The sequence below is a fragment of the Psammomys obesus genome, unplaced genomic scaffold (assembly GCF_907164565.1).
Source record: "Psammomys obesus unplaced genomic scaffold, mPsaObe1.curated_primary_1811, whole genome shotgun sequence".
Taxonomy (NCBI): Eukaryota; Metazoa; Chordata; class Mammalia; order Rodentia; family Muridae; genus Psammomys; species Psammomys obesus.
This window is the reverse complement of record NW_026592666.1, coordinates 13145545-13169388: the sequence shown is the minus strand read 5'-3', so window position 1 is coordinate 13169388 and position 23844 is coordinate 13145545. Positions and strand designations below refer to the sequence as shown.

At 45.4% G+C, this 23844-nt stretch overlaps 1 protein-coding gene across 4 annotated transcripts in view; it reads left to right on the top strand.

Annotated features, from left to right (window-relative positions):
- Window positions 1–23844, top strand: part of Brwd1 (bromodomain and WD repeat domain containing 1) — an 83237-nt gene that overhangs the window by 22473 nt on the left and 36920 nt on the right. For all 4 annotated transcript variants that reach the window (XM_055614822.1, XM_055614820.1, XM_055614821.1 and 1 more), the window contains exons 13-23: window positions 517–615; window positions 3409–3559; window positions 4790–4924; window positions 8722–8850; window positions 9051–9276; window positions 11158–11346; window positions 12603–12786; window positions 13509–13602; window positions 15508–15639; window positions 22152–22240; window positions 23413–23602. In XM_055614822.1, coding sequence (XP_055470797.1) covers window positions 517–615; window positions 3409–3559; window positions 4790–4924; window positions 8722–8850; window positions 9051–9276; window positions 11158–11346; window positions 12603–12786; window positions 13509–13602; window positions 15508–15639; window positions 22152–22240; window positions 23413–23602 — 1618 coding nt within the window. The remainder of the gene's footprint in view (window positions 1–516; window positions 616–3408; window positions 3560–4789; window positions 4925–8721; window positions 8851–9050; window positions 9277–11157; window positions 11347–12602; window positions 12787–13508; window positions 13603–15507; window positions 15640–22151; window positions 22241–23412; window positions 23603–23844) is intronic.

The following is a 23844-nucleotide window of genomic DNA, read 5'->3' as shown; positions in this document are numbered from 1 at the left end:
GTGTGAGAGTTAGAGCTGGGTGCCTGCTGCTGGGATCAAGAGTAGCTCTTACCTGGAGGTTGATTCCCAAAAAAGGTTAAGAAAAAACTGAAAGCTGTCAAGGGCAAGGATTTGATACTACACATGGCAGCTGCCTTCTGAATGTAGGATAAGGCTGGTTTTAAAGCTTGAATTTCATAGTTTATATTCAATGTCTGTTAAGTTAAAGAAGGACAAGCTTAAGATGGCGTTTCTGGTGCTGCCAATCTTCCCACATCTTTTGCCCCCTCTTGAAGGTATATTTTCCCCCTCTTGTATTAAATTGTTTTTCCAAAACTCATTGTGCTTAAGAAACAACTATGTTTATAGCATGTTCTGCTTTGTAAATCTGGGTTGTCCTCCCCATCCAGCCATGCCCGAAGAGTCTGACTAACCCTGTAGATATTGTCAAGACCGCTCTTTAAATCTGTATTTCACTTGCTGTTAGAGCTGGCACTTGGTAGCCAGCGTGTGAGTAGAGTTTCCTAATGTCTCAAGGTTCTTAAGTGGCAGCAGAGATGGAACAGCACGGATTTGGAGGTTTGAACAGTTGGAATGGAGAAGCATTTTACTGGATATGGCTACCAGAATCTCAGGGTAAGTCCTATGATGAGTAGCTTGTCTACGTGAACTGACCATTGTGTGTTTTAAAATACTTCAGTCTGATAGCTGAATTAATGAAGGAAAGTACATGTGTATTTTTTACTTTGACCACATTTGCCAGAAAATAGAGTAAAGGAGAAAGGATTTATTTTGATTCATAGTTTGAGGAGCTTCAATCTATCATGGAAGGGGGGATGTGGCAGAGCAGAGCGGTCTACACTGTGTTGGTTCAGGAAGCAGAGAGCAGAGGGACAGGGAATAGCCCAGGAGAGGACATAGGCCCTATGACATGCATGCATGCAGCGAGCTGCTGCCTCTCACTCAGCCTCCTACCCTCCCCATCTCCCAGTGCTTCCGTCATATGAACCCGTTGTGTGATTAGCCAGCGTCCTCATGGTCTCCATAGCTATAACTGTCACAGGCACCCAGCCAAGTATTCTTCAGTCAGGTACATAGAATGGACCTTCACTTTGCCTACGGTTACATTCTTTTTAGGATTTGTGTTTAAAACCTCCAGTGTAGGGGGGAATCCCAACCAAGTTATTCCCAGTGTTTAAAATTTACATTTTTTTTTCTTAGATTTATTCCTTTTTTTAAATTGTGTGTGTGTTGCCTCCATACATGTGGTGCTGTCTGAAGTTACAGATGGTTGTGAGCCACCATGTGGGTGCTGGGAACCGAACCCAGGTCCTCTGCAAGAGCAACAACTGCTCTTATCGGCTGAGCCATCTCTCCAGCCCTAAAATTTACATTTTTAAAGATGGGATTTTAAAAAGAATTTCACTGGTTGTGGAGGTGCACACCGCTGAAGGAGGCGGAGGCAAGCCTGCCTCCATCTTTTAGCCAGGTGTGGTGCATGCATGCCTATAATCCCAGCACTCCGGACCTCTGTGAGTTTTGAGGCCAGCCTGGTCTACAAAGTGAGTCCAGGACACCCAAGGCTACACAGAGAAACCCTGTCTTGAAAAAAACAAAACAACAAAAAGGAATTTGATATGGGTTGCTTGGAACAGACTTTTTTTTTTTTTCCCTTTGGTAGCAGAGTGTTGGCCCAGGTGCTGAGAGCACAGGACTATGATGTTTACCTTTGCTGCCTGGCTAGAATTGACTCTTTGGTGTTGCTGGTTAAAATACCATGACACAGAGCAGCTTAGGAAAGAGAGGGCTTATTTGACCTATAATTTACATTCCATTGTGGGAAAATGATGACAGGAACTCTAAGGAGCTATTCACATTCACTGTCAAGAGCAGGGGAGAAGAAATGCCTGCATGACTGCATGTAGCTCAGTATTTGGATCCTCTTAGCTAACGTAGTTCAGGATTTCTGCCTAGGGAATGGATGCTGCCTGCAGTGGGCAGATGTGCCAGCTCCAATTAAGGTAACACCTCATCTAGACAGTCCCTCATGGAGACTCTTCTCCTGAGCCATTCTAGATTTTGTCAGGTAGACAACTCTCGTCACAGTACCCAAGGTAGCCTTTGCTGCTACTGGTGCTCTACTGCTGGTTGCTCCCCCGGACATGTATAAGTAAATGAAAAACAATGATGACGACAAACAAACAAACAAACAAACAAAAACCAGTCGCTCTCTTGGAGACTGGAAAACATAATAAGCAAATATAGCTTGTTATTTAATTTTTAAACAGTTGGCCCTACCCAGAGTCTTATAAAGTGGCTTTGATGCTGGGTATGGTGGTACATACTTTTAATCCCAGCCCTGAGGAAGCAGGTGGGTCTTTGTGAGTTTGGTCTACATAGTTCCAGGATAAGCCAGGGCTACATAGAGAGACCCTGTCTACTCTCACTCCCCCCAAAAATAACAAACCTCCCAAATGGTGGGATTTGAAAGATGTGCATTATTCTCTGCTTTGTCTGGTTATTTTTCTCTTTTATTCTCATGTAGGTACCTGTTCAAAGCGTTTGTCATGCCTTAGTTTCCTTTGTGTCCCCGTGATAAAATATCCTGACAGAAGCAGCCAAAGTGGTGGCAGAGATTGAAGTGGTTGGTCACATTACCTTCGTTGTGAGAGCAGAGAGCCGTGGCTCAGCTCACTTCCTACACTTTTAGCAGTTTAGGGTTTTTTTTTTTTTTTTTTCCAGATCTCTGGAGAAACAGTTGACAGAAAATTAGCAGTCAGTTGTGGGGTGGGAACAGGAGAACTTTGTGTATTTATAAGTGGCAGTGGTGTCCAAGGTCCCGCCCTGGCTGTGTTATTTGTAATTACCCTCTCCCCTGGCTTTGCCCTAACCTCTTGAAGGTAGTTTATTAGGGATAAGTGGACACATGCGTACCTCCCTACCCTCTCCGCTTTCCTGCTGGTCTCATGTAGCATAAGCTGACCTTAAACATACAATTCTCTCCTCCACTTCCCACCTGCTAGAGTTGTAGGCTTTTCACCACCATGTGTGGTTTTACGGCTGGTGATCAAACCCGCACTGAATGCGAGATGCGCTTTGCCAGCTGAACTTCATCTGGCCGTTTTTTCTGTTGTATTTGTGCTGAGGGACTGTGTACCTTGTGAGCTGCTTGCTCTCTGTGCAGCCCTGGCTGTCGGGAACGCATTGCGTACGCCAGGCTGCCTGGAACTCACACACACTTGGTTGCCTCCTCAGTGTTTTGCTCTCTCTGTGCAGCCCTGGCTGTCGGGAACGCATTGCGTACGCCAGGCTGCCTGGAACTCACACACACTTGGTTGCCTCCTCAGTGTTGGGACCACAGGTGTGTGCCACTGCCGCGGGTGCGATCTGCCATCTGAGTGAGCTTACTCGGTGTTTTTGTCTTGTTAGAGACACGTCTTCCGAAGAAGAGAGGTTTATGAAACCCAAAGTCACAATGATAGCTTGGAATCAGGACGACAGCATTGTCGTCACTGCTGTGAACGATCACGTCCTCAAAGTGTGGGACTCTTACACTGGGCAGCTGCTCCATAACCTACTGGTAGGTGCTTTCAACTTGATATGAGAGCTCAGAACGTTTAACCTGTTCTATCAGTTGTTTCACATGTGTTTTTATGTGTATAGTGTTTGCATGTGTGTGTACTGTGTGTGTGACTGGTGCCCACAGAGGTCGGAAGAGGGTGTCAGATCACCCTGGCTAAAGTCCGTTTAGAAGCTACCATGTGGGCTCTGGGAACCAAACCTGGGTCAAGAACAGGTGCTCACCACGGAGCCATCTCTTTAACCCCAGAGTTTCTTACTTGATTTGTTTTAATTATGTTTTTGGTTTTTTTGAGACAGGGTTTCTCTATGTAGCCCTGGCTGTCCTGGAACTCACCCTGTAGACCAGGCTGGCCTCAAACTCAGAGATCCTCCTGCCTTTGCCTGCTGTGCTCTGGGATTTAAAGCTGGTGTTACCACTTCCAGCTCAGAATCTTTATATTTTTCTCTCTTCTCTTCTCTTCTCTTCTCTTCTCTTCTCTTCTCTTCTCTTCTCTTCTCTTCTCTTCTCTTCTCTTCTCTTCTCTTCTCTTCTCTTCTCACAATGCTGGGTTGACTTTCAACCTGGTGTGTATCTCAAAAAAACTTTAAACTTTTTGTTTTGGTTTTGAGCCAGGATCTCTGTGTAGCTTGGTTGTCTTGGAACTCTATCTAGAATAGCCTGGTTCTAACTCAAAGGATTGGTGACCCTGAACCTGTTTTTTGTTTTGTTTTGTTTGTTTCTTGAGATAGAGATTTTCTCTGTAACCTTGGCTGGGTGGTCTTGGACTCTGTTTGTAGACCAGGCTGGCTGTGAACTCATAGATGTGTCTGCCTCGAGTCCCGGGGCTAAAGGTGTGCATACCACATCCAGACTTTTTAAAATGTTCATTCCTGATGATTTTTAATTCTATGTAACTGTGCAGAGGGTCTTTCTGCCCTGGAACCTGAGTCACGGCAGAGCTGAAAATGGGTGCTGGGACTTGTGCTCCGAGGACTGGGCCTTTCTCCAGCACCTCCCTACTTAAACTCTCTCCTTTGAAAGTATAACGTTGCTGTTGCAACTATACTGAATTGTTTAAGTGATTCAGATGACTGGGAATTTTTATATACATGTGTATATAAAAATGTGTAGGTCATTGTCGCTAGGATACATTAAAAACTTTAAAGCTCTCATGTAGTGTGACTTTAAAAATATTTCCAGCATATAACTTGTGAACTGTCCTTAATACTATGACTTTGTTGAATAAAGGGACATGCTGATGAAGTGTTTGTTTTGGAGACACATCCCTTTGATTCCAGAATTATGTTATCTGCAGGACACGATGGCAGCATATTTATATGGGATATTACAAAAGGCACCAAGGTGAAACATTATTTTAACATGGTAAGTGAACTGAGTTTCTTACTTGCTTTTTGGATTATGAGAGTTAGCAAGAAGTTGACTGCCATGCCATGGCAGCCTTTGTACATATCAAGGGTGACTGAGTCTTGCCGAGAGTCTGAAGGCATGTGTGCACATGTGTGACTTCTTTAAACTGATGGACGTTCACAAGTTACGGAGACAGCTTTTCATTTCTGTGCTGACTTCAGTGTGTTTACTTTTTATGTCTTCTAAATCTATTTTGTATGTGCAGTGCCCACAGAGGCCAGAAGACAGCAGCAGATATCTGGAACTGGAGAGTCAGACGGTTGTGAGCCATGTGGGTGCTGGGAATTGAACTCTGGGCGCTGTGCAGGAGGGACTCGTGCCCTTAGCTGCGTAGCTCCTGACTGGAGACCGAGCCGACGCTGCCATAGGATTTATGGCTGTAATAGACTCCAGGTCCAGATTAGTTGCCCCAGTGCCTTCCAAAGCAATAGCTTGTTCCTTGGGCCAGAACCCACTTGCAGATGGCCATGGACAGTCTGTGCTGAGTTGCCAGGCTGCCTCTCAGTAGCCTGCTTTTGTTGTTTTCTCCTTGCTGCCTGTAGCACCAGGTGAGCGTGAGCAGACGTTACAGAGTGTCATTCAGTCCCTCACAGATTTTCACAGAGATGTTCTGGTCCTGGGGATGCGTCTGGGACTGTGTGTGTGAAACCTGAGATCCATTCCTCAGTGTTCTCAGCTTGGAATGTGTAAGATACGGACATATTTAAGCTTTTCAGTATTTTTATATAGTTCATTAAAAGAAATTATTTTGGCGGTTTATATTGAGTCTCACGTCAATGCTATTTAGTTTGGAGGCAGCATAATAGACGCTGTGACTTGCTTGAGGCCATCCCATCCTGTGTCGGCATGGGAGTTCTTACATTCATTTCATTATGACTTATGTGTCGTGTGTGTGGTGAGTGTTGGGGTCTGTGCGGGCTGGATGTGTGGGGGTCTACTTGAGCTGAGTTATAGGCAGGTGTGAGTTTGAGAAGTGCATGCTGTCTCACCTTGTTGGAGTCTCTGAACTTAGGTTGGCCTCCAGTTCCTGTGCTGAGGATGACCTGGACCCTCTAACCTTCTCAGGTGGATTACAGACGTGAACTCCCTCGCCCAGTTAACATGACACATTCTATATTACATTCTATATAGACCTGGTATATAGACGCTCTATATTCCAGCGTCTTTACTCTGAATACTTTCCTCCTTTTTTTTCTTTCTTTCTTTTTATTTCTTTGTTGTTTTGTTTTTTTGAGACAGGGTTTCTCTCTGTTACCCTGGCTCTCCTGGAACTCACTTTGTTGACTGGGCTGGCTTCAAACTTGGAGATCTGCCTGTCTCTATGCTTGGACTTGGATATGAGACCCTGTCTCAAAACACAAACATACAAGAGCTTACATCTGAAGTTACTGTCTCATGAAAAAAGAAAAACTACAGTAATGCAATGTTTAGGAAGACCTCAGTGAGTTAGTAAGAATAAGAACATTTATTTACTTTTTTTTTTTGAGACAGGGTCTTGCTGTGTAGCCCTGCCTAGCATGGAACTAGCGATGTGGGTCTGGCTGGCCTGAAACTCAAAAGAGAGCCTTCTGCTTCTGCCTCCTGAGGGTCGAGATTAAAGGTGTATGCCACTGTGGCTTGCTCCAGAATATTGTAATTTGAATTTAACTTGTTAAAACAAAATATATTAATTCAAACCTTAACAGAATATATTTGAATAATCTCTACACAAAGAAGAATCAATCCTGTATGATGATACGTCATTGTCCATCTGAGAAGCTAGAATTGCTTTTTGTTTAAGATTTTAATCTTTTGTGTTGGTGTGTTGGTCTGCATATATATGTATGTCTGGATGCCTATGGAGAGAGCAGAGAGGGTGTCAGATTGCCTGGAGCTGGAGTTACAGGCAGTTGTGGGCAGCTGGATGTAGGTGCTGGTACTTGAGCTTGGGCTCCCTGAAGAGCAGGGTGTTGGGGAACTGAGCTTGTGCTTTGTGAAAACCTTGAGGGGTGCGGAGGACACCCAGATATTAAGTTCTGGAAGAGTTGAGCTTGTGTCTCTAGGAACCACTGTAGAACACACAGACTCCAGAGGGAACTCAGGTTTGCTTTGCTTTGCTTAGGTGGTTTTCTCATTTTGGGAAACGGTGCGGAGCGTGACCCTGGGAATCCTTTTGGTGTGACTTGGCCAGTGTGTATGGTAGGATCCTGGCTGTTCTCAGGTGCTCTGCCCTCGGCATTTTCTTCAGTTTTCTGTGATTGGAGTTCTTGGCCAGGGGTAGATTACCAGGAGGCAAGTTGGGCCCTGTGCTGCTGGGATGAGGTTGCAGTAGGCCCCGAGTGTTAGTTGGGTGTTGGAAGGCGCGCAGGGTCCCGTGCATGCGTTTACTTCCTGTGCGTGCGTGTGAGCATGCCCCTGACAGCGTCCACGTGCGGGGCAGAGGACGAGTTGGAGTGTTCTCTGCTGCCGTGTGGGCCAGGCAGAAAACCCAGGGTGCCAGGCTTGGTAAAGGGTGCCTTTACCACTGCGCTGTCTTACTGGCTCTTGGATGACTTTATCTCATGTCTGCTAACCTGTACTGATGAGTGTGCCACCCCTTTCTTGGCTTGCTTGGCCACTGGGTAGGTATTTGTGCTGTAACTAGTGGGACATACCACAGGCTTTTCCTGTGTAGCCCTCGGTGTCCTGGAACTTACTCTCTAGAACTCAGAGGACCCTCCCACACTCCTTGTCCCAGCGTGCTGGGACCAGAGGTGTACACTACCACATCTGGCAGTCTGGTGTTTCAAGCCCCCAGTGCTGAGCACACTTCCCTCCAAGTTAAGTCCTGGAGAATCAAGTCTAGAACGCTATTGCATTGTGGTATACTGTTCCATTCCCCAACCAAATGTAACTCGGAGAGACAGCTGAAGCAGGCTAAAGAATTGGAAAGAATTCTCACGCTTGACACACAAGAGCATTTTTTGGTGAAAACTGGAAGTTTGCAGTGAGGTGAGCACAAGTGTGAGTGCGAGTGGCCTGTGGCCGCCCGCGTCAGCAGTCTGTCTGCGAGTGAGAGCCAGGTTAGTCTCCAGAGAAGCCTGAACGCTACTTCTCTAGTCATGGACGCGTAGGGTGTTAGTCTCTTACATATTAAAACAGCTTAATAAAAGTAAATGCCATTTACTTGTGTGAAATTAAGAAAGCTTTGAATTGTTTTTTTATGTGTTCATTTGATGGTTTTGAGAGTAATGATTAGATCTTTGAGGACTTTTTCTGGATGCGATGTCTCTTACAGCAAAGTTCAAGGAGAATAATATAGTGTAGACAGATGTCATGTTAAAGGAGTCCAGCAGAGTTTCCTTGCTCAGTATGTAATGGCTCAGTGCTTAGGAACTTGTTGCGTTAGCAGAGGACTTGGATTTGATTCCCAGCACCCATTGGAGGCTCACCACCATCATTTCACTCTTAGGGATCTGGTGTTTTTTCTTCTGACCTCTGACACATCAGGTGTGAACATGGAGCACATAAACGTGTAGGCAAAATACCCCCACACAGAGTACCGTGAAGCTAAAGCCGGTTATAGTGCTTGCAGTGGCTGGGACGCCGGGTCTGCTGTTCGGTACTCAGGCTGTGCGGACAGCTGCCTGCCCTGCCAGCTCTGGGTGCTCTGTGCCCCTGTGGCCTGTGCTGGTCATGGGGTGGGGTGTGCTCTGAATCAGTCGGTCAGGTACAAAGTGCTGAAACCAGCAGCTTGTCACTGCGCCTAACATGCTTTCCCCTGGCTCTCCTAGATCGAAGGACAAGGACACGGAGCTGTGTTTGACTGTAAGTTTTCCCAGGATGGACAGCATTTTGCCTGCACAGACTCTCATGGGCATCTTCTGATATTTGGTTTTGGATGCAGCAAACCATATGAAAAGGTCATTTTTTAATGCTTTCTTGTACCATATAAAATGAGTAGTTGGGAGAGAAAGTTTGAAAACAGTTATTCAATGTCCTGGTCCATCTAATCTTAAGTAGCTTTAGCATCATGTCTGTGACTGCGGTCTCAGATGTATTTATTTAACATCACTGTCTGTGACTGCGGTCTCAGGTGCATTAACAACTGTGGCTCTTCTAGATTCCTGAGCAGATGTTCTTCCACACTGACTACCGGCCGCTCATCAGAGACTCCAATAACTATGTGCTGGACGAGCAGACACAGCAGGCCCCTCACCTCATGCCCCCGCCCTTCCTGGTGGATGTGGACGGGAACCCTCATCCCACTAAGTACCAGAGATTAGTCCCGGGTCGAGAGAATTCAGCGGACGAGCATTTGGTTCCACAGCTAGGCTATGTGGCTACAAGTGAGTACAAATACCTTTTTTCTATATGTGTCTGTCATTCTAGTTTTGTTACACATTTCTGGCTGTTCTGTAATTCCCTGTGTAGAGTTAGGCTGGCCTTGAAATTGAAGCTCTCCTGCTAAGGAGTGCCGAGATTACAGCATGTACCTCTGTACCTGGTGACTGAGGGTTGGAGAGGTGGCGCAGTGGCTAAGAGAGTCCTTGCTGTCCAGCCTCAGCGACCTGGATTTGACACCCAGGGCTCACATGGTGGGAAGAGAACCAACTTGCACAGTTACCCTGATTTCTGCATGTGTCCCGTGGCATGTGCTTTAGAGGGTCTGATGCTTCTGGCCCCTGTAGGAACCTGTACTTTTGTGTGCTTGTGAACACACAAATAAATGTGAAAATGTTTATTTTAAATTCTGGGGAAAATTCAGAGACTAATACAAGCAATTCTGATACTTTGAGGTCATCAAATGTTAATGTTTTGCAGGATTAGTTTTTAAGATTTATTTGTTTAACGGGGGGCGGAGGTTGTGGCAGCACAGGTCTGCACCCCTGCGCTCAGGGAGTGCATGACTTGACGAGTGTGTGGCCTTTACATCCTAGCATCACTACTAGCATTGGTTTTTAGGATTTGTTGTTTATTTGTGTGTATGATGTGCAACTGTTATGTTCAGTGTTGTTAGTATGACTGAGCTTGGGCTCATCATATTTTTTATGCTTGTTAGTCCTCTCTGTTCTTTGTGACTTTTTTTCTGCCTTTTTTTGTTGTTTGTGTTTTATTTTGTAGTTTCAGGGTTGACTTGAGCAAGCACTTTGGGCTGTAGCCTCAGTCTGTTATTTTATTTTATTTTTTAAGATTTATTTATTATGTATACAGTGTTCTATCTGTGTGGATACCTGCATGCCAGAAGAGGGCACGGGATCTCATTATGGATGGCTGGGAGTCACCGTGTAGGTGCTAGGAATTGAACTGAGGACCTTTGGAAGAGCAGCCAGTGCTCTTGACCCCTGAGCTGTCTCTCTAGCCCCATAAGGTCTTTTATGGTTTTTCATTGTTGTTGTTTTGGTTTGTTTGTTTGTTTGGTTTTTTGTTTGTTTGTTTGTTTTTTGCTTTTCAAAACAGGGTTTCTCTGTGTAGTCTGTCCTGAACTCTCTTTGTAGACAGGCTGGCCCCAAACTCAGAGATGTGCCTTTCTCTACCTTCTGAGCGCTGGGATTAAAGGTGTGCGCCACCAGGCACTTTGTAGAGTTCAGTGATGTGTGCTTGGTGTACTTGCTGGTACAGTTCATCATGCCGATACCTAAGGCTGTGTACCTTAGTGGTTTAGGCACTTGCCTGGCCTTCAGAAGACCCTGGGTTTGATTACAGCACTGTAAAGAAAAGAAGCACTGACTTGCACTGCCACCTCAGGCTTCTTTTAGTGCAGGCTGGTTGCTTTTGGTTGGAGGACAAAAGGCAATGCCAGTTTTTCTGAGACTGAGGAAATGCCATTGCTTCTATGCCACGGGCCAGCACCCCATGATCTACAAGGTGTGGGTTTCAGCTTTCAGTGCAGCAGGGTGTGCAGATGAAGGGCCGTAGTGCACAGCGGAGAGATACAGGAACTCCACAGTGACATGAAGGTTTTTTTGTGACTTAGTGCCCCGGTCTTTGCTTTGAATCTTTGTGTTTGAAACTTTGAGTAGGTTCTCGTCCTAATAGGTTAGGTTTTGAAAACTGTTTTACTATAGTGCTTTCTTTGTGTTTTCCTTTGCTCAGGGTACCTGGAGGCCAGGGTCTTGTTCATCCTGGCAGGTACCCCACCGCTGAGCTTCATGCCTAGCCTATTGGTGTGTGTCAATTTTTCCACTTCTTTGTGTACCATGATGACAGATGAATGGGTGACTTTGTAGGTGATGGAGAGGTGATTGAACAGATCATAAGCCTGCAGACCAACGACAGTGCTGAAGCCAGCCCAGAGCCCAGCGTTCTGGATGGGATGATCCGGCAGTTACAGCAGCAACAAGACCAGAGACTGGGAGTGGGTCAGGATGTGGCTGCAAATGGACTTTCCAATGGGGAGGAGACACCCCGAAGAGGGAGTGAGTACCGTGAAACATTGTACCTTAATGCAAGAGCGTTGCAGTCAAGAGAAGTGACATTATTGTCAGGCACAGGCACTGCAAAGGCCCAAGAGCAGCAACATAGTTTTGCCCTAGACAATGTTTTGAAAATTGTTTGTTATTCATAATATGGAGTGGTAAGTGGACTTGAGAATTTCCAAGCCCTCTGGTAGGCCGTCACCTGTGTTAGCTGTAAGAGTATGTTTACGGGATTGTATTAAAGGAGAGCAAACAGCACTATTTTTAAAGGAAAACTTTCAGCTTTTTCTTGCTTTGACATTTGTATATTTTGTGAAATCTAGTGGAGACTTGCTGTCTTCCCAAGTCAGCCTTTAATTTACTTGTTTGTTTGTTTGTTTTTTGAGACAGGGTTTATCTGTGTAGTCTTGGCTGTCCTGGACTCCTCTGTAGACCAGGCTGGCTGCGAACTCACAGAGATCTGCCTGCCCATGCCTCCCGAGCACTGGGATAACAGGCGTGTGCCAAGGTGCCTGGCTGAGGTCAGCTTTTAAGGATGAGCTAGGATGTCCTCTTTCATCTTGTGTGCTCAGAGACCCAGGCTGCTCAGTGTAGTGCAGAGGAGCAACCGTGGTGGGGCTGTCTAAGGTCTTCACTGCTGTGGAGATGCCATGACCACGCAGCTTTCACAAAGGAAGCATTTAACTGTGGCCAGCCTACAGTTCAGAGGTTTAGTCCAGTACCATCATGGCGGGAAGCATGGAGGCACGTAGGCAGGTGTGGTGCTGGAGGAGCTGAGAGGTTGACATCTTGATCTGCAGAAGGAAAACTGGTGTTTGTTCATACTGGCTTTTCCACATTTTACCAGTTGTCTTCCTTGATAGCTTTTATATGAAAGGTGCCATTTTTAGGATCTGTACATTATGTTTTATCTGGGTTTGTCTGACCATTTTTTTCCTTGATTGACTTTTAAGTCAAGGATCTATAGGGTTGGGCACCTTTCCTTAACAAAGGATTTCCCACAAGACAAAGTATCTTGAAATAAAAATGCAGTGGAATACATGTGTGTATTTTGCAACTTGAGAAAGTCTAGTAAGAGTTGAGATTGAAACCTTGTGGTTTCAGGTGTAAATTCTCTTCTTGCATGTTACCTTTGGTGTACCCTCTCTCTGACGTGGAGTATGTGTCCTAGTGGGAGGAATACACATTGTACTGTGTGCTAAGTGAACATAATAATCCGAGGTGTTTTGAAAATGCCTCCTGATAACCTTTTCTAGGTTTTAGAAGACTGAGTTTAGATATTCAGTCTCCTCCAAACATCGGTCTTCGCCGAAGTGGGCAGGTTGAAGGTGTTCGCCAGATGCATCAGAACGCTCCCCGGAGTCAGATTGCTACGGAGCGTGACCTGCAGGCTTGGAAGCGGAGGGTGGTTGTTCCAGAGGCACCCCCGGCTGTGTTCAGGTCCATTGAAGGGTCCATTCTTAACTCTTAGGGGGACTTTTTTTTCTTTTTTAAGAATTATTTTATTTATTACGTATACAGCGTTCTGTCTCATGTATGCCTGAGCACCAGAAGAGGGCTCCAGATCTCATTATAGATGGTTGTGAGCCACCATGTGGTTGCTGGGAATTGAACTCAGGACCTTTGAAAGAACAGCCAGTGTTCTTAACCTCTGAGCCATCTCTCCAGCCCCTTAGGGGGATGTTTTAATGTGGTTAACACCTTTTATCTCAGTTGTTGTAGGAATAACTATTTAGGTATTTTTTGTTTAATGTGAGCTATAAAGCATGGAGGTGAACTGTTTCCATAGAGAACATGTTGCTTTTAATTTTATTTACAGAAGGGAAAGTGCAGTCTTGGAAAGTCACAGGAGATGCTGGGGAGCACTGAAATACAGGAAATGCCGTTGTATGTTCCTGATAGGACCACTCTTGTAAAATTCCAGTCAGATAGTTTGGGGAGTGAATTGGACCTCAGTTGTACTTGGGGTGAGGCTTTAACTTGAGTGATTCTCTTGCCTCAACCTCCAAGTGATGGAGCTGGAACAGCACTAAGATTTTTTTTTTAAAGTAAATGGTTATGTGTGTTCCTTAGTGTGCTGTGAACTGAGTGATGTTTAAAGCTGTAGTAATTTAACATGTGGATCAGTCTGAAAGCCTGTTACTGCACACTTAATTTTGTAGGCGGTTGGAGGACTTCCGCATAGAGAGAGGCGAAGAGGAGAGAAACCTGTATGTGATAGGGAGGAACAAGAAGGCTTCCCAGATGTCACAGAAGGTAACGAACGACTCCCTCTCCTCACAGACTGCCTCTCCTTACAGCTCAGTGTTCTTTGTGACTTAACACCAATAGCTCTCTAGTGTGGCATTTATTGCCTGAAATCTCCTGGCTGTATAAAGGCAATACAGAACTGTTCAGTTTTTTTGTTTGTTTGTTTGTTTGTTTTTTTGCTTTTGAGACAGGTTTCTCTCTCTCTCTCTCTTTTATTAGTATCACTTATTATAGTTTATTCACTTTGTATCCCGGCTGTGGCCACCCCCCTCATCCCCTACCAACCTTCCTCCCTCTTCTGTCCCTATTCCCCTCCCCTAGTCCATTGATAAGGGAGGTCCTTCTCCCCTCCTGTCTGACCCTAGCCTATCAGGTCTTATCAGGCCTGGTTGCATTGTCTTCCTCTGTGGCCTGGCAAAGCTACAACCTCCAGGAGGAGGTGATCAGAGAGCCAGCCGCTAAGTTCATGCCAGAGAAAGCCCCTGTTCCTCTTACTAAGGACCCCACTTGGAGACTGAGTCTATGGGCTACAGCTGAGCCGGGGTTTTAGGTCCTTTCCATGCATGGTCCTTGGTTGGGGTGTCAGTCTTTGTAGGGCCCCAGGACTCTGGCACTGTTCTCCTTATGGAGGTCCTCTCCCCTTCAGGTCTTTCTGTCTTCCCCTTCTCTTATAAAATTCCATGCCCTCTGCCCAAAGTTTGGCCATGAGTCTTAGCCTCTGCTTCGATACCTCAATCAGCAGTCTTTAGAGGCCCTCTGTGGTAGAATGAGACAGGTGTCTTTGTGAGAGATCTGCCTGCCTTTGCCTCCTGGGTGTGCTGGGATTAAAGGTGTGCACCAGTGTTCAGCCTCTGTGTGTGTTTTTTGTAAAGCTTTCCTACGTGTATGTTTGCCTGTGTAGGCTAGAAGGTGTTGGATCTCCTGTATCAGTTACAGTTGCAGGTGGTTGTAAGATGCCTGGCCTGTATGCTGGAATTGAACTCTGGTCCTCTGGGGGAGCAGCACGTTTATAACCACTGGGCTGTCTCTTCAGTCGGCCACTTCTGATGTTCTTGCCTTCACTTTTTACGTCACAGCCCTGCCTATTTGTGATAGAAACACTGAAAGTACTTGTCACTGTTTGGAGATTGTTTCAGTAACTAACATTGAGATTGATAACATTTAAGGTTAATGACTCATATGTCATACATGTGTGTGCGTGTGTGTATATATATATACACACACGCACACACACGTATATATATACACACACGTATATATATATATATACACACACACACATGCATATATACACACACACACACACACACGCATATATATATAGGCACACACACACACACACACACACACACGTATATATATATAGGCACATACATTCCAGCCCAAGACAGGGTTTCTCTGTGTAGCTTTGGCTCTCTTCTCTGTAAACCAGGCTGCCCTCAAACTCAGAGATCCTCCTGCCTCTGCCTTTTGAGTCCTGGGATTAAAGGTGTGTGCCACCATTGCCCAGCCCATATAAGCTTCTGAGTTCTATGTTTTTTCATCACTGCACAGCCAGCTCCTCCCTTCTCTGTGTTTTGAACGTTGGGATTGCACAGGTATACACCAGAACCCCCAGTCTATGGAATCATGGGAAGGGAACCTTACTCTAAGGGTTGTGCTTGCTAATGAGCGTTTGCCAGCTGAGTCACACCCCAGCCTCTGGCAGCCTGTTTACTGTGGGTTTACGTCATTCGTGGTAGCACGGTAACTTGCACGGTGGTGTGAACATGGTGAGCTACGTGACTCCCATGCGCTCTGATGAGCTAAAGGTAAAAATGCCAACTTGGAATAAACAATGTGGCAGAATTACTCAAAGTTAACTTAATGCAATGCTCATTTTGACAGTGCTTATGCTTCTTTACGTTTTAGTCAGAGTCGACGGTTTTGGTGTCCCAGTCCAGACAACGGATGTGCAGGCGTAAATACACAAATTATAGTAGAAGAAATGCCGACCACTGTGATGTGTCTTCTGGGAATGAGTCTTCAGGCTCTAATAGACATGTGAGTAGGAGGATTGAGATTATTGTATTTGCATTTTTCTGACTCGTATACACACGTGTGTGTGTGTGTGTGTGTGTGTGGTGTTAGGGATCAAACCTAAGGTCCAGGCATGGGCCACAGTCTTGAGGAAGGGTTCTCCTAAGTCTCAGAGGCAGACCTTTGGACTTGGAGTTCTCCTGTCTCATGTGTTGTAGCCTGTGCCGACAGACTGTGCTCAGTTCGTCCTAACTCTGTCTGTTATTTATTCTGTGGGTGGATGTAGGTAAGCTGTGGGACATCGGGTTGTCACTTGCAGCTCAGGTGTCAGGCCTGACGGCGAGCACTTATCCCCTCAGCATTTTCAATGGCCCTCAATTAACTCTCTCCTTTGAGTCTACTTCATATTTATGTGAAGATGACGCCCAGCTAAAGATGACATTCTCAAGTTTGTCTTGACCCTTGATTGGCTGTGAGACAAGGGGACATGGTTTTGCTGTGCCTGCAAGGCTGCTGGGGTCCCCTCTGCCAGGTGTGTGGCCTGGGCTTGTCCTGTAAGTTTGAGGCAGGCCGGCTCACCGTCCTTTGCTTTTATCCTTGTGTGTGCTGAGATGGCCAGCACCTGAAGCTGTCTCCGGTTGAACTGTGCTCTTCTTTTGGGTAGGGGTGGGCTGGGCTGGGCTGCTGTAGTAAATAAAATCTATGTAATGTTTATTATAATTTGCCGTATGATTATCTAACCCTCTATCACAAGTAATAGGGCACACACTCCTGTTAGGTTTTGTAATTGCCTTATTTATCTTGATACATTCCTACCTATGCCGTCTCAATAACCTCACCATCCATCTCACAGCCCCCATCCAATGCCACCCTCTTTAACCATCCTATCTTCCCTCCATAATCTTAAAATTACTTGCTTTTACTCTTCATTTGGGCCTTTTCATGCCATTATTGGAGTCCTTCCTCCCAGCCCCATATGGTTTCTTCTGCAGGTTAACCCACTGTGACCTCCTCCTCCTCCTCCCTCCTGTGTTTCCCATGATCCTCTCTGTCCTCCAAAGCCCTGGAATCTTCTCCAGGCCTACTCTAGTCTGTCCTGCCCAGGTATAGGCTGTTCAGTCAACCAATCAGATATATCCTTGGCAGTTTTATGAAACAAAGTTTGGCGTAACCATATCTTAAGGGCCAGTAACATGCATAAGACCAACCTTTAACAGTAGGGGGTGCTGGGTTAGAGACAGGGTTTCTCTGAGTTCCAGGGGGCTATCCTGGAACTCACCGATCAGCCTGCCTCTGTCTCCCAAATGTTGGAATTAAAGACTTGCTCCACCACCAGCTGGCCCTGCCTGAGGTTTTTAATAGAAGTTTTTATAATTAGTTTTATCAAAATCTTCACATACCATGTGCACATTTAATATACCATCTAAACCTTTTTATCAGTAGAAAATGCATCCATTTTCCCAATCTGCCCTACAGTACCTCGTTTTCCTATCCTTGCTTTTTAACACATAACACTACTTGCATATATAAAGCATATGGGAACATACTAATGTATGTGTCCATGCCATATTTTGTTCATACGTTTGTCAACTGGTGGATATTTGAGTTGTCTGCTCTCCAGCTGTTAGTATGTTCATTACTGGTAGGCATCTGTAGCTCTCTGAGGACTTGTTCCCAAAGTCCTTGATGTTCTGTGCTTGGTCAATGAGCTGTCTGCTTTTATGTATACTCCTTTGTCACCGGAGGCTACTGTGCTGTGCCTTCTCTGTCTGACTACTCGAACGTTAAGCGTACTTTCATCTGCTTACGTAGCATTTTTAAATTTTTGGAAAGTCTAATTTGAACCCTGTTTAAAAATTCGTTTTTCTGCTGTCTGGGTGTTACACATTCTAGGAATGTGCTTTATTACCAGATGCGTTACTCGAGAGTCATTTTTTTCTGGATTCTGTGGGTAGAATAGTCTGCACATCTCTGGTTGATGTTGGGAACATGAAGGTTTACAATTTGATGAAGTGTGGTAGCACATGTCTTCAATCCCAGCACTTGGGAGGCACAGGCAGGAGGAGCTCTGAGTTTGAGGACAGCCAGAGCTACACAGAGACGCTGTGTTGAATCCCCTTTATCCCTAAAAAATTTTGATGAAGTGTTATTGATTATTGTCATTTTATCACTTGTTATCAGTGCTGCATGTAAGAAGTCTGTCTAATCCTGTTGCTCAACATCTAATGGTTATATATAAATTGTTCTTGAAGTTTTCAGAAACCAGTTTGTATTTTTCTTTTCCTTTCCTCTTTTCTTTCTCTTCTTTTCTCCTCCCCTCCCCTTCTCTTCTCTTCTTTTCTTTCCTGTGCCTGAATTTGCTGTAGAGGAACCTTGCCCTCCCGATCGTTGCCTTGCCTCCATCTCCCAAACGCTGGGATTACAAGTGTGTGCCCACATGCTCAGTTTATTTAGTTCTGGGGTTCCAGCTTCATGCTTCATGTTTGGGAACTCTTTAAGAGTTAATTTATGTGCATCTGTATTTGCCTGCATATACATGTGCTTGTGTGTACCAGGTGCCTGCCTTGTGGAGGTGGAGGTGCTTGGGAGGGCCAGAAGGCCACTGGCTCTCTTACACTGTAGTTAGAGATGGTGTGAGCCACAGTGTGGAGCTGGGAGCTGAATATGGGTCATCTATAAGACTTAACAAGTACGCAGGGCCTGGAGAGATGGTTGCTCCCCCAGAGGACCAGGGTTTATTTTCCAGCACCCACGAAGTGCCTTATAGCTATTTGTAAGTCCACTTCCAGGCAATCTGACACTATGACCTCCACAGTGATTTTAACCCCATAGTGATTTGGGGTCATTTCCTTATCTGCCCTTCTGAATAGTGTAAAGTGTCTATCACTCACTTCTCTTCAATTCTTATGTCAGTTCAGCAAGCTAAAATTTGGTCATAATGCTGTCTTTACCTCATTTAGAATGCCACCTTGTTGTTTTTGTTTGTTTGTTTGGTTGGTTGGTTGGTTGGTTTTCAAGACAGGGTTTCTCTGTAACAGAACCTGGTTGTCCTGGAACTCTTTGTAACTAAGACTGGCCTAGAACTCACAGAGATCAACCTGCCTCTGCCTCCATTAAGAATTCTGTCCATTTACATTGTGTCATGTTGAAAGCCTTATCTTAGACCAAATGATTGATCTGCTTTTTACTTGCCTCCGTTTTTACAGTTTAAACTGTTGATCATATCATTTTTTGCAGAGGGTCATTGAATTTGTGTTGTTTGTTACGTGTGGTGTTACGTCTCAGTGATTGTATCCTGTGTAGTCACTCAGCCTTTAATCCCAGCACTTGGGAGGCAGTAGCAAATGGATCTTTGTAAGTTCCAGGCCAGCTTCTACACAGTGAGTTCCAGACCCTGTCTCAGATTTTCAAAATTTTATTATTGATTATTAATTAATTTTTTAGAAATTTATTTTATGGGTGTGAGTGGTTTACCGGCATGTATGTGTGTGCATCATGGGTGTGCTTCGACCTGAGGAGGCTAGAAGAGTTTTGGGTTTTGGATTGCCTGGAACAGGAGTCCATGGTTATGAGTTGCTGTGTGAGAGTTGCGAGCCAAATCTAGGTCCTCTGGAATAGCTAGCTGCAGTTCTCTCAATGGCGGAGCGTCTCTCTGGTTCCCACTTACTTACTGTGTGGGTGGGTGCATTTGGGCATCAGGGCAAACTTAGAGAAGCCGTTCTCTCTTGCTGAGCTTCCGGACTGAGCTCAGGGCTTCAGGCTTTGTGGGAAGCGTTTTTCTCGGAGCCCCATCTTGCCTTAAATGAGGTTTTTGTTTTTCTTAAAGATACGGTTTCTCTGTGTAGCTCCGGCTGTCCTCCTGAAATGCATTCTGTAGAACAGACTGGCCCCAAACTTTTGAGATCCCCTCTCCACTGCCCCCCCCCCCCCCCCACCCCCAGTGCTGCATTACAGGAGGGTGCCACTACCACCTGGCACTTGCCTTGGTTTTTAAAAATTATATTTATATATTTACTTTCATGTGTGAATGTGTGTGCCACAGCTTGAGGGTGGATGTCAGAGTACAACCTGGGAAGGGGGTTCTGTTTTTCCAGTGTGTGTCTCTTGGAGTTTGAACTCGGGTTTACCTATTGAGCCATTTTGGCAGCCCTCTTAATTTGATTTTGTTTTCAACTAAAGACAGCATCTCCTATATTCAGGCTTGACTGACACTCAGATGACATTTCACTCCTGGCCCCTTCTGCTGCCAGCTTCTATCTTTGGTTCCATGAAGCAGAGGGTGGTACCCAGGCCTCCCGTTGCTAGGCAAGCACTCCTCCTGCTAAGTTACATCCCTAGCCCTTTAAAAACAGCAGCAGCAAAAGCAGTGTTGCCCAGCTGGGTACTGGGTACCAGTGCTGCCCTCATCTGGGTACTCCTCCTGCCTCAGCTTCCTGAATACCCAGGAACTAGAGCATGTGCTCCCTCCTCCTCTGTGCGCTTGTCCTCTGCTCCCACAAATACTTTTCTTCTCCCTAGTGTGCCTTTCTAGGATATTACTTAGAAAGACTCCTGGACTGTATTGCCTTTCAGTTTACCTCTTGCCTTTTGTAACACATCGACGCATTTCCCTTGTCTTCTGGCTCCGTAGCTCACTTATGTTTACCATAGTTCATTACTCCATTGTGTGAGCATAACATCTTGGTGTTTGAGTTCTGACAGTTAGGCATGAAGACATTATGCATGAATCATCTGTGTGCAGGTTGTTGTGAACTTAAGCTCAGGAGTGTCTCTGAAAACTAGAGCTTTTGTGATGAGCCTCTCAGAGTGCCCGCGTCAGTTTATGTTCTCATGGGCAAAGGAGCATCCCTGTGGGCTCACATCTTTGTCAAGTTGTCTTTCTGCCAGCGTCTGTATAGTCAGTATTTACGGTTTCCAGTCATCCTAGCAAGTTCCTTTTGTTGTGTCTAACAATCTCAATTGTTTGATTTTACCAATAAAGACTCGGGAGCCAGATGCTGGGGTGAAAGCCTAGTAGCTCAGGGAGGCACAGAAAGCACCCAGCTGACCTTCCTACACAGCTGACTTCACACAAAAGGGGAATCTTCTTTTTATATCCTTCCTCCTGATTACCTCTTACTCTCTCTTTTTATGCTATGTTCACTCCCTGACACTGGTTGCTTGCTATACCTCTTGACCTATGGTTGACTTCATTTAATCCTGTTTACAATATTCAAGCAGAAAGCTCTTGGATTAAAGGTGTGTGCTAGGGCTGAGCCAAGCCACAACTAGAAACGGGTTTTTCAGTAACTGACACAATCTCAGGTTCTCAGTGTGATCAAATACTCTGCAACAGATATTGGCAAACCTCTTAAATTCTATGGAGAGGAGAAAAATCCAGGAAGGCTAACATAGAATTGCAGAAGAACATAGTTAAAGGACCAACAGAAGCTGCTCCTTACTCTAGTTTTCAGTGGTTTTCAGTGGTGTTGGTGGAAGGACAGACAGTGGTCAGCTGACGCTCAGCAAAGACAACTTAGTGCTTGAGTGATTCCTGATGGAGTAGCTGGGCACATTTACTCCACAAATCTCCCTGCCGCCCTCATTCACTGAGCTCACCCAGTCTGGCTCCGTAGGATCATGCCTGGACCACGAGCCTCAAGGCCGAGACCCTATCTGGGGAGAGGAGAAATAACAGCTCAAACGGAATGAAATATACAAGAGAGTTGAAAATTTGTAGCAGCTGAAGACAGATGTGATATAGGTGTCCTCAGAGATGTGAATGTTATTCTAAGTGCTAACTTTGACAAAACTGATAATTCAAAATTGCTCCAGAAAAGGTAACTGTTAATGTTATGAGATAGACAAAACCACAAAGTGGCAAATATACTTGAGAAAAACTTGCATGTATATTATAAAGAGCTGTTGAAATGGAATAACAAATCAACCCTGCTGGGCGCAGTGATTGCACTTCTGTAATCCCAGCACTCAGGTAGGCAGAGGCAGGTGGCTCTCTATGAGTTTGAGGCTAGCCTGGTCTACAAAGCAAGTCCAGGACAGCCAAGGCTACACAGAAAAAATTTGGTTTGGAAAAAATTTGGTTTGGGGGGAGAAAGAAAGAAAGAAATCTTTTTTTTAAGTGGGTAAGCATCTACCCTTCACTTCCTTAGTATGGGTACATAGAAGGGCAGTCACAGTTTGGAAAGATAACTGGCTGTCTCATCCTTGAAAGCAAAACACAGCAGTCAGCCTCCTGAGTACTCTTTGGAAGTACCTTGATAAAATAAGGAGTTAGAAGCTAGGCCTGGTGTTAGACCTGTCATCCTAGGAAGGTCAGAGTTCAAAACCATTCTCTGACACAGTGAGTTGTAGGCCCCTCTGAAGTCCATGCAGCCTTCTGTCAAGAAGCCCGTCATGCCCTTAGTAATGGTAGCTTGCTTTCTAGGTTTTATCTGATTGCATTTGTACTTCAGTATTTGAATTTCTTAGGCATACTGGTTGTTGGGATCACAAGCAGCCTATGGGATCAAGATTTTTCTTTTCCCTTCACAATCTAGGAGACGTCCTGTGATCAGAGTGAAGCGTCTTGCTCTTCGGAAGATGACGAATGGAAAAGTGACAGAAGAACTGACAGTGACAGTTCAAGGTACCTGCTTTGTTCTAGTGTCGGAAGTAGTTTGGTCATGGCCTGGGTCAGAACCGTGTTTATACTTGAGAAGACTCACACAGGCTAGCTCTGGAGTGCGCTACCACCTGCTTGGCAATGCAGAGTGACAATGTTGATCTATCTCAGGCTACATTCAAAATGGGTGTGCACGCGTGTGTACAACCTTCCCATGTGTTTATCACCAGATATTTTTAACTGTCTCTAGTTAGCATCCAGGTTTCAGTGTGATGAGAATATAAGTCTCCATCTTTTTCATGTTGTTTCCCTGTACACAAGCTCTAGGTAGCCATGCCCGGAAGCTTCCCCAGGATCCATAGGACACAGATGATATAGCCTTTGTCGTCTTTTTTGATGCTGCTCTCTACCTCGTTTTTTGTCTCCTTTGCTCTACTGACTGCTGCCTTGAGTTTTGTCCTAGAGCACAAGGACATGCACTACTCTCTTAAGAAATTTCCTTAAATTGTGCAGTCCCAATGGCATAAAAACTAGTAATTATAGCCGGTTGGTGCCCGAACACATCTTTAATCCCGGAGGCAGAGGCAGGTGGATCTGCAAGTTTGAGGCCAGCCTTGTGTATATAACAATTTCCAGGACAGCCAAGGCAACCCAGAAAAAAACCTGCCTTAAAAAAAAATCAAAACCAAACCAAACTAATTATACTGCGAGGAGCTTGAGAGATGAATGCTCAAACCACAGCAGTGGCTCAGCAGAGACCTCATCCCTGGCTGTGGGCAAGAGCTTTTCTTAAGTCCTACTCTGCTCTTGTGGTGTAGCTATTGTGAGCACTTTCCTGCACTTGTGGCATTTCAGAGGCTCAGCCACCTGGGAAAACAAGTTACTTTCAAGCATTAGATCCCCGGGAACTGAAGTTCCTGATATCTGTGAACCACTTTGTAGGTGCTGGGAATTGACCCCCAGTCCTGGAAGAGCAGCCAGCGCTGTCATCTCCAGCCCTCTCTCCAGGTCTGGTGAAGCTTTTCTTCTCCATCTTTGCTGTGATCTTTGCTGGTGTGAGCAGGATGCTCACATAAACCTAGGCTGTCATTTTCCTCTCTCCATACTCACCCCCTTATCCCTCCCAGCCTCCATTTTGAGCTTGCTCTTAGCTTAAACCCTGGTCCCGTGCGATTTGAAGCATTGTGCTCTTGCAGCGACTCCTCATCTCGGTACTCTGATTGGACAGCTGACCCGGGAGTCAACCTGCAGCCTCCTTTAAGGACGTCGTGTCGTCGGCGAGTGACCCGCTTTTGCAGCAGCTCAGAGGATGAGCTTTCTCCAGAGAACATGTCTCCTCCAAAAAGAAGGCGGAGAAGAAAGAAAGAAAGCAAGCCTAAAAGGGAGGTAAGGAAAGCAGCAAACCTTTCAGCCTAATGTCTTCGCTTCTACATCTGCGTTTGTTTCCTTTGTTTGAATTTCTTGCTTTTCTGCTCTAGTGTTCTTTTTTTCTGGGTGTTAAGATTGAACCCAGGGCCTCAAACCTCACACCTTGCACACTAGGGTTAGATTCTCTGATGCGCACAGTTTCATGACTTTGTGAATCCTCAGAGCCCTGCTCCTCTTTCTGGCAGTTAAACTTTGTATAC